Genomic DNA, 14,159 nt, shown 5'->3' on the forward strand with positions numbered 1-14,159 from the left:
GAAGAATAATATTTTAGGAAGAGACTACAAAAACTCACAACATAGCACACAACACAGGAAAGATACTGATATTTAGAAAGAAATTAGAAGTCTTAAGTATTTTAGATATAACAAATGAGAAAGCTGTTAGAAGGAAATGAGGTTAAAGTAGGTAAAAACTAAACATGCATGCAGTGTAAACAATTTTCTTAACTGCAGGCCATGATCCAGTAGTGGGTCATGAAATGAATTTTAATAGGTCACAACAATATTTAAAAAAGAGACTAGACTAGACTAGAAAACATCAGTGCTTATTACACTTAATGAGAATAAGAATCATTTTTGGAAATTTTGTTTCTATCATATACAGAATATACACACAAATGATGTGTGTGTGAATGCCCGGGTATGTATGTGTGTACTTACCAGAGTATGAAATGTATGCCTAACTTTCTCACAGTGGGTGATAGTTTTAAAAGCTTAAAAGCCACTGTTACAGACTATTGTAAGAAGTTTGGATTCTGATTTGGGCTGGGATAGTGGTAAAGGCCTTATGGGTAGGAGGAGGTAGGGCAATGTTCTAGCCAGAGAGACAACCTACAAAGTCCTGAGGCCAGACAGGTAAAAATACACCATGAGAAAATGGAGTTGCAATCAGGGACCATGACTGTGATGGACCACGTAAGATGATTCTGGAACCTGCGAATTAGATACAACAATAGGAGGTGATCTTATTGGAAGCTTGCTCAGTGAAGTGAGGGCATTATATGTCTGATTGAACTAGACTGAGTTAATAACTAAAGGCAGTCAGAATGAGCCACTTTTTAATATCTTAGAAAAGTTTGAGAGCACAAGAGGTGCATTTGGGAACCAGGGACAAATGTTTTTAAGAGACAGGGGGATATATTATCTTCCTTAATCTACATGAAGTTAATCATACAGATTAGAAGTTGTTACCCCACTTCTATAGATGGGGAAAGTAAGATGTGAGGAGGTAAGAACACTTGCTCTGAGGATGACACAGAGAGTGAAAAGATGAAGGAAGACTGGAACTCTGGTCTGGCTATCTCCCAGTCCAGCGCTCTTTCTTTTATGCTACCTCTGTTTGAAACGTGTACACACTACCAAATAAACTGGATTTAAAGAGGAATGGCAAATTAAAATTTTCTTAGAAAACTCGCTATATGATTGAGGAAATCAGGCATATGTTTTGGAGCAGGATAAAAACTGGCCCTACACTTTTTTGTTTTGTTTTTATTTCTAAGGACTTGGAAGAGAAAGTAATATTTGGTTTTTAGAGAAATCTAGTAAATATTTTATTTCTTGCTGTAGAATTTTCTTGTTTTTTTTTCAGAAAATGTCCCATGAATCCACACACTCCTTACCAAAAATAATTGACCAGGAAAACCATGTCAGTCAATATTAAAAACAAACAGTAAAAAGAAGGTAGGACGCTCTTTTCTTCTCATTATTTAATTACTTTTTAAATTACTTTCAAGCCCACTGGTGTGTAGACTCTTTTCCAATTAAATTTATATATTAACTTCAAAGTGTCAAATGCATAAAAGTAGAACATGCTCCAGTTGAAGGGGGACACAGATGATGGAGCAGAGTCTGTTTCTCTCTTTCCTTCCCAGTACAGCCACCTCTGCACCTCTCCTCCACCGTAGAACTCCAGGGCTCCACAGAACACAGACAACCAGTGATTAATTGATTGATTCCAGGGAACACAGACAACCAATAATTAATTAAGTGATTCTTTCAGTTGATCAACAGATAATTATTGAGTATGTCTCAAGAACCATATTTTGTAACAGATAAAACAGCATATAAAGCATAGCAAAGTCACTACTCACAAAGGATTTAAAATTCTTTAATTCAAAGGAATTACTAATATCCTAAATACTTATTCCACAATTTTAAGCACTGTGATTTATGGCCAGAAAGACCTATAGCCTATATCCCTGCCTAGGAATCTAGTCCATTTTTATCATGTTGAAGATTCATTGAAGTAGAGATACTTACCGTAATTTCTGTTTGTTATACAGCATCTGAACTCTCTATGTTTGTACAGTTTCTTAACTTGTGAATGTTGGTGGGAGACTAATCCCACTTCCAAATATAATAGCTCAGAAAGCCAGGTACTGGCTTTTCCAACCTCCCTTATAAACAAGCTAAAGGAAATCAACTTAGGACTCAAATAACGAGGTGGACTTACTCTAAATAAGGAGCTAGGGGCACAAAGCAATGGAAATGGTGACACACTGTGAGAGACATGTCAAGTTCACAGTGGCAGTAGGGCCAGGATCCAAGATCAGTATCCAGGGGTAGCAATGGCAGACAGTGTTTGGGATGGCTGCAGTGGTGTGGTGTCTGTACTGCACTATCTCTGTGCTATGGTTTTGTGCAAGGTCTGCCTGCTGCCTGACATCACTTGTGCCTGCCTTTTCCCAGCGTGATTCTCCAGACTTCCTGGAAATTCTGTGAGTAACAAATATCTTTCAATAAATTCTTTGTCTTAAATAGGCCAGAGTTGGTTTCTGTTGCTTGAAACCAAGAACCTCTGCCTTAAACAGCTTCAAATTATGTAGTTTTTACATGGACCACCAAAGCCCCGCAAAGAAGTAGCTACATTATTTGGAATCTTCAACAAATTGCATACACACACACACACACACACACACACACACATATGTGTATATATGTAAAATCTCTGTCTGGCCCACATGCACTACTTATTGACTTATTCAAGTTTCAAAACAGATATTCTCAAGTGCTCCACATCAGACTGAAGGCAGAGGATACACCAGAAAGATGACATGTCTATTTTGTGGAAGACACCAAAAGGAAAACAGTACTTCAGAAAGGAATTCGAGTGACCTGATATTAAACCTCACCTTATTATATAAGAATAAAAAATAATAGGTTAAACATAAAGTGATAACTACTACTGAATATCACTAACAAAACATCTGCTTTCACTTATATTCAAAAGACATACTTATTTCTTCTAACTTCAACTGCCATAACAAAAAGTAAAAAAATAAAAAGCATTTATTCAGCCATTGCTATACCTACTGGGGAGGAAATGCAAGAATAAATGTTAAAAGTCAGTAATACTTCTTGTAATAATTTACTGAGTTTTCTCCTTCATGTGTTGTATTTTCATTACTATATATGCTGATAATATAGAGTATTGGAATCATAACTTTATACCATCCTATGATTATTTTGTAAGGAACTGTACATCTTTACTTAGTATTTAAATTCTTTATTTCTGTAGGGTAGAACAGTGGTTCTCACACTTTTAATGTGCATCAGAATCACCTGGAGTGCCTGTTGCAACACAGAGAGCTAGGTCCCACCCCCAAAGTTCCTAATTCTGTAGAACTAGGGTGGGCATCAAAAGCGGGCATTTCTAACAAGTTCTCAGTTGATGTGAATGCTACTGGTCTGGGGAATACACTTTGAGAACCATTGTACTAGTTGATACTACAATTATGAAACCTGATTTTCACAGGAATGAAAGGGAAAAGGTGTTTTAAAATTTATTCTAGGCCAGGCGCAGTGGCTCACGCCTGTAATCCCAGCACTTTGGGAGGCCAAGGCAGGCAGATCACGAGGTCAGGAGTTCGAGACCACCTTGGCCAATATGGAGAAACCCTGTTTCTACTAAAAAATACAAAAATTAGCCAGCTGTGGTAGCGTGCGCCTGTAGTCCCAGCTACTCAGGAGGCTGAGGCAGGTGAATCGCTTGAACCCAGGAGACGGAGGTTGCATTGAGCTGAGATGGCACCACTGCATTCCAGCTTGGGTGACAGAGTGAGACTCCATCTCAAAAATAAAATAAAATAAATTAATTCTTTTAGCCTACTTGAGTTTAAAAAAAACCCCGAAGTCTACTGTTATAAAAAGTAATTTTATATTCTGTAGCAGTTGCTCATGATAACATTACCAAAATTTCCAGTGCTATAATGGTTTTTGAAGCATACCAAAAAGATATACATAGTCAGTACATATATGAGTCACTTGCCCTGACAACAGAGGTCAGGGAAATAAATATGGACTTAAATCAATTTTAGCAGAAATGCCATTATAAAAGATTTGATTTGAAGTCACTGATAAAAATTTATAAGCAAGAAAAACTGAGTAACCACACACATGTATGTAAGTCTCAAAAGTTTTTCACTAGAGGAAAAAACACAACAAAACAAATAAGAAAGCTATGTGAATGCCACATCAGCAGCATCTCAATTCAGTTTCATTCATTTTTTCCCTGTGTACCTAAAGCCACCAAGTAGTCAACTCCTCTCTCACCTATCATTCAATGCTAGTCTTTAATTCATTCAACAAATATAGATTGAGCACCTATCATGGGCCACTGTTCTAGGTATTAGAGAGAGAACAGGATGCAAACAAACCAGGTCCCTGCCCACATGAAGCTTACATTCTAGTGGGGGAGAGATAAGTGATCAATTAAGAATGATAGTCAAGAGAATGACAGATAGTCATATACGTTATGGAAGAAATGTGGTCTCTCTTAGAGAATACCAGAGAAATATGTACACCAATATGCTTCTGAAGCTAAAGTCACAGAAAACTTATCTGGTCAATAATAAGAATGAGGAGAAGCAAATAAGATAGGAAGAGAAAAGAATATAGAGTCAGAGAAGCCAGAAAAAGACACTGATTTAAGGATAGAGTGGTTGACTGATTGATGGCTAGAGATTAAGTAAATTTAATCTAGAAGGATGTTTGTTAGATTTAACAACTGAAGGTCATCAATGACCTTGATAAGGGCAATTGTATTGTAATGTGGAGAAGCAAGCAAGCTTGGAAGGGGCTGAAGAGCATGTGGTCAGCAGTATCTCAATTCAGTTTCATTCATTTTATCTCTGGTACTTAAAGCCACCAAGTAGTCAGCTCCTGTCTCACCCATCATTAAATGCTAATCTTCATTTAACTCATTCAGCAAATACAGATTGAGCACCTATCATGGGCCATTGTTTTAGGTATTAGACAGCGAACAGGGTGCCCTTTCATGGTCTTTTCCACATAAGGGCAGTCCTCTCTCCAAGAGAAATTTCTACGTAACCAGCCATATACAATTACTGAAATCTAAATGGCAAGTGGATTCAAAAACCAACTCCTATACCAGTCAGAATGTGTACATAAGTAGAAGCATAAATGAAGAAAGCACCTCCGCATCTCAATTACAGAATTCCATGTAACCATTTCTCTTAAGGAGACAGCATTTGAATAAGAAGAAGAAAGCATAATTTCACCTGCAAATACTGAAATTTCATATTCCACTTATAGAGGAAGAAAAGAGACTGAAGAAATATTCCTTTTAAGGTTCCTTATTAATCATTTAAACTATTTGGGAAAATAATTAGATGACTTCAAAAATGCACTAATACATGATTTTTCAAGAGATGACTATAGGTATAGTACTTTAAAAATGGATTTTAAATTATTCAATGTCAATATATATTAGTGTACCATTTCCCAAAGCATAACATGTGATTTTATTAGATATTATTCAGGTAAAAGTGTTCTGTGGTTCTACGCATTTCTATAGGACTTTTCAGAGCTTTTAAAAGGGTAACAGGAATTGAGTGTTCTAAAGAGAAAGTGAATCACATAGTGTTTCCCTGCTTGTGTAACCACAGAACTCTTAAGGGACTAATGTATAATGGATCACGGTATGAGAAGTTATGTATTGGAGTTGAGAAATCTATAATCTAAACAGGAACACTACTAGAACAGATATACACACAATGAATAATTTTGCGTTTTAAAACACTGATTATCTCTAAACAGTGGGCAAGCTTCAAAGAATGGTTTTATAAGAAAATCCTTTAAAATAAAGATTTCTTAATTTGACCACAATACAGCATGATGTCTCTATTTCCACTTTGACTAGCATGATGTAGGAGCGAGTGGGGGAGGTATGAGTCAAAAAAGAGTGGGGGAAGAAAAAATCTTTTTATTTAAAAAAAATATTTCTTAACTACACCAAGAAATTTCCATTGAAATGAACTCTCTACATGGTATGCAATGTTTCCCAGCAGGTTTAATCATAGTATTTTAAATGATTAAATATCATAAATAGTAAGAATTTATAGAAATAAAGATAATGATCAAGCCTTTGGGAAAATCTTGGAAAAGCTACTGCAAGGAAATACACAAATGATGTAGCATAGGTTCCTACAGAAGCAAGGATAAAATAAACAGGGGCAAAAGTGAATTAAATTACCTTCTCCCTTGAGCAAAAAGCTACTATATTCCAACACACAGTGCTGTAAAGCAGTCTCAGTTGTTTAACTGAAATGTACACTCACTCACTAACCCACACTGTTATGCCTGTTTTGCTGGCAGTAATTGTCCATATTCACAGGGAGAACCAGGTAAACACTTTAGTATCATCAAATTATAATGATTACACTTTTTCATAAGTGACAACACATATCTGTGAGAGCTGTCATCACCTCTTGAGTGAGATCCCATGCATTATGGCTACATGACATGGGGACACTGGTGACAAGAGCATTAGTAAGCATGCACAGGTTGTAGGGCCATGTACTGGGTGCTCAAAAGTTCATGATAAAGATCAGAGTCCCTATCTTCTGGAAGTATCATTAGCAAAAAGCATTTATTATCACATAGAAGTGGGACTCTGACTGTGATATAAGTCAGGGATCAAACACTAACTTGCTATTAATTCAGTGTGGTAGAATAGAAGAATATGGAATATTCTTTCCTAACATACATGGAAGTGTGCCAAATAAAAAGAAGCCACAGAAAGACCCTAAAATGAACATTAGAGACAAAAATTGTAATAGTCAAATGTCAGCACTACAAAATTACAGAAAGACTGAAATAGCTTATGCTGAAAAAAATTTTCTAGTCCTATTTGAGAAAAAATATTCATAGTCCCTAGTTGCTAAAATTTTGAGTATAATTCATGGCAACACAATGACATTTCCTTATTAAGTATAAAAATGATGCTACAGAACCTTTAGTCAAAAATCATCCTTGATAGTAAAGAAAGGTTTTTAAAGATGCATCTTCTCCCTCTTGACCAAAAGTGCACATTTGTGACATTATCGGCTATAGTTGAGGATACAATTTGAGTCCACACAGACCAGATCAAAGCTAATTGGACTTTGTGACAAATGACCTCATGACCTAGACCTCATTAGTCATGATCTAACCAACTGAGCTAGTGGGCCATAGAAAATACATGTTAGCACTAGATATTTGCTTTGAATCATTTCTGCACTTAAACGGGCTCTATAGTTTTAAAGAACCTACCTTACAAATGCTGTTTTTTCTAAGGTTTTGTGAATGAATGAATTCATTCAAGTCATGTTTACCTATTATGTGGAAGCCCCTAAGATCATTGGTAAAGCAGTTTAAAAATGCACAAGACAATATGCAGAATTTAGAACCATAAGTAGTAGTGAAAAATGTAAACAAAGTGCATAATTTTATAGCAATAACTAATGTTTATTGAGTGCTTACTATTCTTTAGATGATACATAAAGCACTTTTGATTAACTGAGGTTACAGGTTGAGTATCCTATATCCAAAATGCTTGGAACAAGCAGTGTTTCGAATTTTTTACTTTTTCACATTTTGAAATATTTGCATTATATACTTACCAATTGAGCATCCTTAAGCTGAAAATCTAAAATCTGAAACGCATGATGAGTAGTTCCCTTAAGCATTATGTTGGTGCTCACAAAGTTTCAGATTTGGGAGTATTTTGGATTTCTGATTTTCAGCTCAACTGGTACTCCATTTCATACTTAACAGACTAATCTCTCCACCTTAGCTTGGACCAATACAAAATGAGAAATAACTGTGATAGGTACTATACAGTTAACTCTCTCAATACCCATTCCAACTGCCCTTTTCCCTTGTCACATTCTACCACAACAGACATGAAAGCTACAAACTCCCATTCTCACATTCCCCTGCAGGTGACCATTACTGCTTGTCACAGACAAAGATGAAATGACAACTGACAACTGGGTGACCTCTAGCAGTGTCTAGAAAGCCATTTATTTTCCCTGAGAGCATAAAGGTTGAAGTGGCAGGCGTCTTTTTCATTTGGTATAAATGCCAACAATAGTTTAAGTTTACGGTAAAGATTCCAAAATCATGCTCCAGGGGGCCCTGGACCTAAACAACAAATAAGTAGAGTGAAAAACATTCGCAGTGTGTCTAAAATATGTAAAGAGATATAGATTTAAGAGGGTAACAGAAATTTACTGACTTTATCATGGGCCAATCACCTAAGTAAATGTAAATAAAACAAAATGCCAAGTTTCCATTCAGGGAGAGTCCTTCCTACTATGGGAAACATAAACAAGCATTCATAGTACAATGCTGTAAGTAAAAGTCAGGGGATAATGTTGCCCTTTATAAGGGAAGGATAAGCTAAATGCAGAGAAGGAGAGCCAGGGTCCATGTCACAAAGAAGGGAGTAACATGTCTGTCTATAAAGATCACACTAGACTGGGTTTGGGGAGACTGGGAGGAAAGGAGAGAAGACAGAGAATGCTATTTCAGCAGATAAAATGACATGACCAAAAACATAGAAGTATGAAGGGAGAATATTTGGGGGAAAATGCACAAAGTTGGTTATGCCTAGAAGGTAGAAAATAAGGCTAGGGAAGTAGGAATGGGGAGAATGCCAGTGTGGAAAGTTAGATTTTATTTTATAGGCAATGGAGGTAGCGTCAGGCAGTAGTGATGTGGGTAAATTCAGTGACCAAATATAGCAAAAAATGAGAGAAGAGTCAGTGAAAAGCTTCTAGTTTTGTATCATCTATTATGTACCAGGCTCTGTATTCAGTACTTTAAATATATTTCCTTGTATCTTCACAAAAACTCAGTAAGAGTGAGATTATTCTCCTTCCACTTCCATGGAAACAATAACAAAAAGCTCAGAATATTTAAGTACATTGGTCACAATTATAAAATGAATATGAAGTTAACCAGAATTCTGTTTTTAGTTATAATAATAGATAACAACAACTGAACTCACAGGTCATGAATACTTCTGGTGTTAAGAGTTATTATAGTGGTGAATAAAAAAAAAAAAAAAGTCCTGCCTTCATGGAACTTATAGGTTGAAATCATGGAAATAAATGAAATCACTCAAGGAAAGAGTAGATGTAGTAAGAATAAAGACAGCAGAGGTTATCATCCCAGGGTATACCAACATCGATGGGAGGTGGGCAGAAGAGTCAGTGAGAGAACCTGAATTCATTTTAGGTTAACCGAGGAAGCCTATGGGTTGCAAGCAAAAAAGCCAATTTGGAAACAATCCTAGTGACTTACAATAATTCTTAGTTCCTTTATTTATAATAACATTCTGCGTCTTATTCCGAAGCAGCTAAGAAGCCCAAATAAAAATTTATATTATTGTTGAGGCAAAAGAGATAACTTGGTTTTAGGCAGGGGGCAGGTTTAGGTAGGAAAGTAAGATTTATTGAGTAGCAGGCAATTTTATGTGGAATATCTTATTTTAAAAATGTTTAAAAATCCCAAACTCCATCATCTCCATCACATAAAAATTGACCTTGTACATAAAAACAAAAAGCATAGAGTTTAGAAGCAATCATTAAAATACAGATATCACTAACAAGGGGTATATACATTTTTTCTCTGCACAGGAATAACTATTAAAGGGCATAAGACTTTTAATAATTTAAAATATCCTGTGGGGTTAACTGAAAGGAAAATGAGTGCCTATTCTTAATAAATGTAGATAAAAGCAAATCAATAAACATAATCCAGCATATAAACAGAACCAAAGACAAGAACCACATCATTATCTCAATAGATGCAGAAAAGGCTTTTGACAAAATTCAACAGCCCTTCATGCTAAAAACGCTCAATAAATTCGGTATTGATGGAACGTACCTCAAAATAATAAGAGCTATTTATGACAAACCCACAGCCAATATCATACTGAATGGGCAAAAACTGGAAAAATTCCCTTTGAAAACTGGCACAAGACAGGGATGCCCTCTCTCACCACTCCTATTCAACATAGTGTTGGAAGTTCTGGCTAGGGCAATCAGGCAAGAGAAAGAAATCAAGGGGATTCAGTTAGGAAAAGAAGAAGCCAAATTGTCCCTGTTTGCAGATGACATGATTGTATATTTAGAAAACCCCATTGTCTCAGCCCAAAATCTCCTTAAGCTGATCAGCAACTTCAGCAAAGTCTCAGGATACAAAATTAATGTGCAAAAATCACAAGCATTCTTATACACCAGTAACAGTCAAACAGAGAGCCAAATCAGGAATGAACTTCCATTCACAATTGCTTCAAAGATAATAAAATACCTAGGAATCCAACTTACAAGGGATGTAAAGGACCTCTTCAAGGAGAACTACAAACCACTGCTCAGTGAAATAAAAGAGGACACAAACAAATGGAAGAACATACCATGCTCTGGATAGGAAGAATCAATATCGTGAAAATGGCCATACTGCCCAAGGTAATTTATAGATTCAATGCCATCCCCATCAAGCTACCAATGAGCTTCCTCACAGAATTGGAAAAAACTGCTTTAAAGTTCATATGGAACCAAAAAAGAGCCCGCATCTCCAAGACAATCCTAAGTCAAAAGAACAAAGCTGGAGGCATCACGCTACCTGACTTCAAACTATACTACAAGGCTACAGTAACCAAAACAGCATGGTACTGGTACCAAAACAGAGATATAGACCAATGGAACAGAACAGAGTCCTCAGAAATAATACCACACATCTACAGCCATCTGATCTTTGACAAACCTGAGAGAAACAAGAAATGGGGAAAGGATTCCCTATTTAATAAATGGTGCTGGGAAAATTGGCTAGCCATAAGTAGAAAGCTGAAACTGGATCCTTTCCTTACTCCTTATACGAAAATTAATTCAAGATGGATTAGAGACTTAAATGTTAGACCTAATACCATAAAAATCCTAGAGGAAAACCTAGGTAGTACCATTCAGGACATAGGCATGGACAAAGACTTCATGTCTAAAACACCAAAAGCAACGGCAGCAAAAGCCAAAATTGACAAATGGGATCTCATTAAACTAAAGAGCTTCTGCACAGCAAAAGAAACTACCATCAGAGTGAACAGGCAACCTACAGAATGGGAGAAAATTTTTGCAAAATCTACTCATCTGACAAAGGGCTAATATCCAGAACCTACAAAGAACTCAAACAAATTTACAAGAAAAAAACAAACAACCCCATCCAAAAGTGGGCAAAGGATATGAACAGACATTTCTCAAAAGAAAACATTCATACAGCCAACAGACACATGAAAAAATGCTCATCATCACTGGCCATCAGAGAAATGCAAATCAAAACCACAATGAGATACCATCTCACACCAGTTAGAATGGCGATCATTCAAAAGTCAGGAAACAACAGGTGCTGGAGAGGATGTGGAGAAATAGGAACACTTTTACACTGTTGGTGGGATTGTAAACTAGTTCAACCATTATGGAAAACAGTATGGCGATTCCTCAAGGATCTAGAACTAGATGTACCATATGACCCAGCCATCCCATTACTGGGTATATACCCAAAGGATTATAAATTATGCTGCTATAAAGACACATGCACACGTATGTTTATTGCGGCACTATTCACAATAGTAAAGACTTGGAATCAACCCAAATGTCCATCAGTGACAGATTGGATTAAGAAAATGTGGCACATATACACCATGGAATACTATGCAGCCATCAAAAAGGATGAGTTTGTGTCCTTTGTAGGGACATGGATGCAGCTGGAAACCATCATTCTTAGCAAACTATCACAAGAACAGAAAACCAAACACTGCATGTTCTCACTCATAGGCGGGAACTGAACAATGAGATCACTTGGACTCAGGAAGGGGAACATCACACACCGGGGCCTATCATGGGGAGTGGGGAGGGGGGAGGGATTGCATTGGGAGTTATACCTGATGTAAATGACGAGTTGATGGGTGCAGCACACCAACATGGCACAAGTATACATATGTAGCAAACCTGCACGTTGTGCACATGTACCCTACAACTTAAAGTTTAATAATAATAATAAATAAATTAAAAAAAAAAAAAAGAAAAAAAGCTCTAAACATCAGCTTAATTTCAGTAACTCTGTTCTAGTACAAAGTTACTTTGAAAACAAGGAAACAATCTGGGAATAGTGGGAGGTGTTCAAAAGTACATTATTTTTCTCTGAGTGGGGGAATTAAAAAGACTTCCACATATAAACTTACATTGCTCCATTGGTATAGACAGTATCGCTTCCTTCCACATACTGCACCTGAGCTGGATAGACATGTTGTACCTGCTGCACAGTCTGTACCTGCTGTACCTGAAAAACAAGTATTACGACCTTAGTAAGAGGTAGGTATGATGGGAAGAATACACAGCATTAGATCTACCTCAAAGGTTTCTCTGGTATTATTGATAAATGTGAGAATGACTTATAAGAAAAACTATTAGATTCATGCTGTAGTTTCAAGATAAGTACGTGTTGGTTCCAGAGCAACTACAACATTTTTGTAGAATAAATTCTGTAACATTCCTGCAGGTATAAATGTATAGACACATTTCAACTGTTCAGGTTTAAAATTATAAAAGTTCTTGGCCAGGCATGGTGGCTCACGCCTATAATCCTAGCACTCCGGGAGGCCAAAGTGGGCAGACTGCCTGAGCTCAGGAGTTCAAGACCAGCCTGGGCGACATACTGAAATCCTGTCTCTATTAAAATACAAAAAATTAGCCGGGCATGGCGGCGTGTGCCTGTAGTCTCAGTTACTCGGGAGGCTAAGGCAGGAGAATTGCTTGAACCCGGAAGGTGGAGGTTGCAGTGAGTCAAGATTGTGCCACTGCACTACAGTCTGGGTGACACAGTGAGATTCTGTATCAAAAAAAAAAAAAAAAGAAAAGAAAAAGTAAAAAAAGTTATTATTTTGGTGACATGAAATTCTATTCCATTTTAATTTAAAACATTAAAGCTGAATTTTTTAAAATTAAGAACAATTCATAATAGAAAATTTCAAACACTCAAATTTGTAAAAAATATTGTAATAACCCTATGTACTTGTCATCTAAGATAATGATCTTTTCTGTTTATTCCCTTCACAGGATTATTTAAAAGTAATAACAGAAGGCTGGGTGCAGTGGCTCACCCCTGTAATCCTAGTACTTTGGGAAGTGGAGGCAGCTGGATCACCTGAGGTCAGGAGTTCAAGACCAGCCACATGACCAATGTGATGAAACCCCATCTCTACTAAAAATACAAAATTAGCCAGGAATGGTGGCGCATGCCTGTAATCCTAGCTACTTGGGAGGCTGAGACAGGAGAATCACTTGAACCCAGGAGGCAGAGGTTGCAGTGAGCCGAGATTGTGCCATTGCACTCCAGCCTGGGCAACAAGAACGAAACTTGGTCTCCAAAAAAAAAAAAGGAATACCAGAGATTATATCATTTCACTGGTAAATATTTTCATTTGTATTTCTAAGAGATAGGAATTGTTTTTAGCATGAACACAATAATATCACATATAAAACATTAACTATTCCTTAACATCATCTAATACTCAGTCATTGTTAAAATTTCCCTGATGAGTCCAATCACTATATTACTGGTTTTTTCAAAGTAAGATCCAAACATGGTCTACATAATCATTTGGGTTGATATTTTCTTTCTCTTTGAATCTCCAACAGTTCCCTTATCATTTTTATTTCCTGCCTATTACTTATTCAAGAAACTGGGTCATTTATCTTGGAGAATTTCCGGCACCTAGATTTGATAAACAGCATCCTGAAATGTCATTTAATATGTTCCTCTATCTCATGTATGCTGTATAAACTGGTACATGTTGGGGCTTGAACAAGTTCAATTTTTTAACAGTTGTGTACTTCCTACGGTACCATATCAGTTGACATATAACAACTGGCTGTCCCTCTGCAATGTTAAGTTTGACCAGTGGAGTCATATGTTGTCAGCTGGATCTGTCTATTAATAGTATCCTGCTCCCTATCCATGTTTTGCCTGAGGATATTAGTAGCCATTGATGATCATTTCCTACAGATATTATTTTAATAAATAAAGGTTGTTAACTTGCGGTAGTCTATTATTCTTTCTTCATTTATTAGCAAAAT

The 14,159-nt window shown here is 36.6% G+C and overlaps 1 protein-coding gene across 4 annotated transcripts in view; it reads right to left on the reverse strand.

The window, feature by feature from the left end:
• The window catches only part of RFX3 (regulatory factor X3), a 309,035-nt gene that overhangs the window by 118,321 nt on the left and 176,555 nt on the right, over positions 1-14,159 (reverse strand). For all 4 annotated transcript variants that reach the window (XM_007969367.3, XM_073021548.1, XM_073021549.1 and 1 more), the window contains exon 3: positions 12,266-12,363. In XM_007969367.3, coding sequence (XP_007967558.1) covers positions 12,266-12,363 — 98 coding nt within the window. The remainder of the gene's footprint in view (positions 1-12,265; positions 12,364-14,159) is intronic.

The sequence above is a fragment of the Chlorocebus sabaeus genome, chromosome 12 (assembly GCF_047675955.1).
Source record: "Chlorocebus sabaeus isolate Y175 chromosome 12, mChlSab1.0.hap1, whole genome shotgun sequence".
NCBI classification, from domain to species: domain Eukaryota; kingdom Metazoa; phylum Chordata; class Mammalia; order Primates; family Cercopithecidae; genus Chlorocebus; species Chlorocebus sabaeus.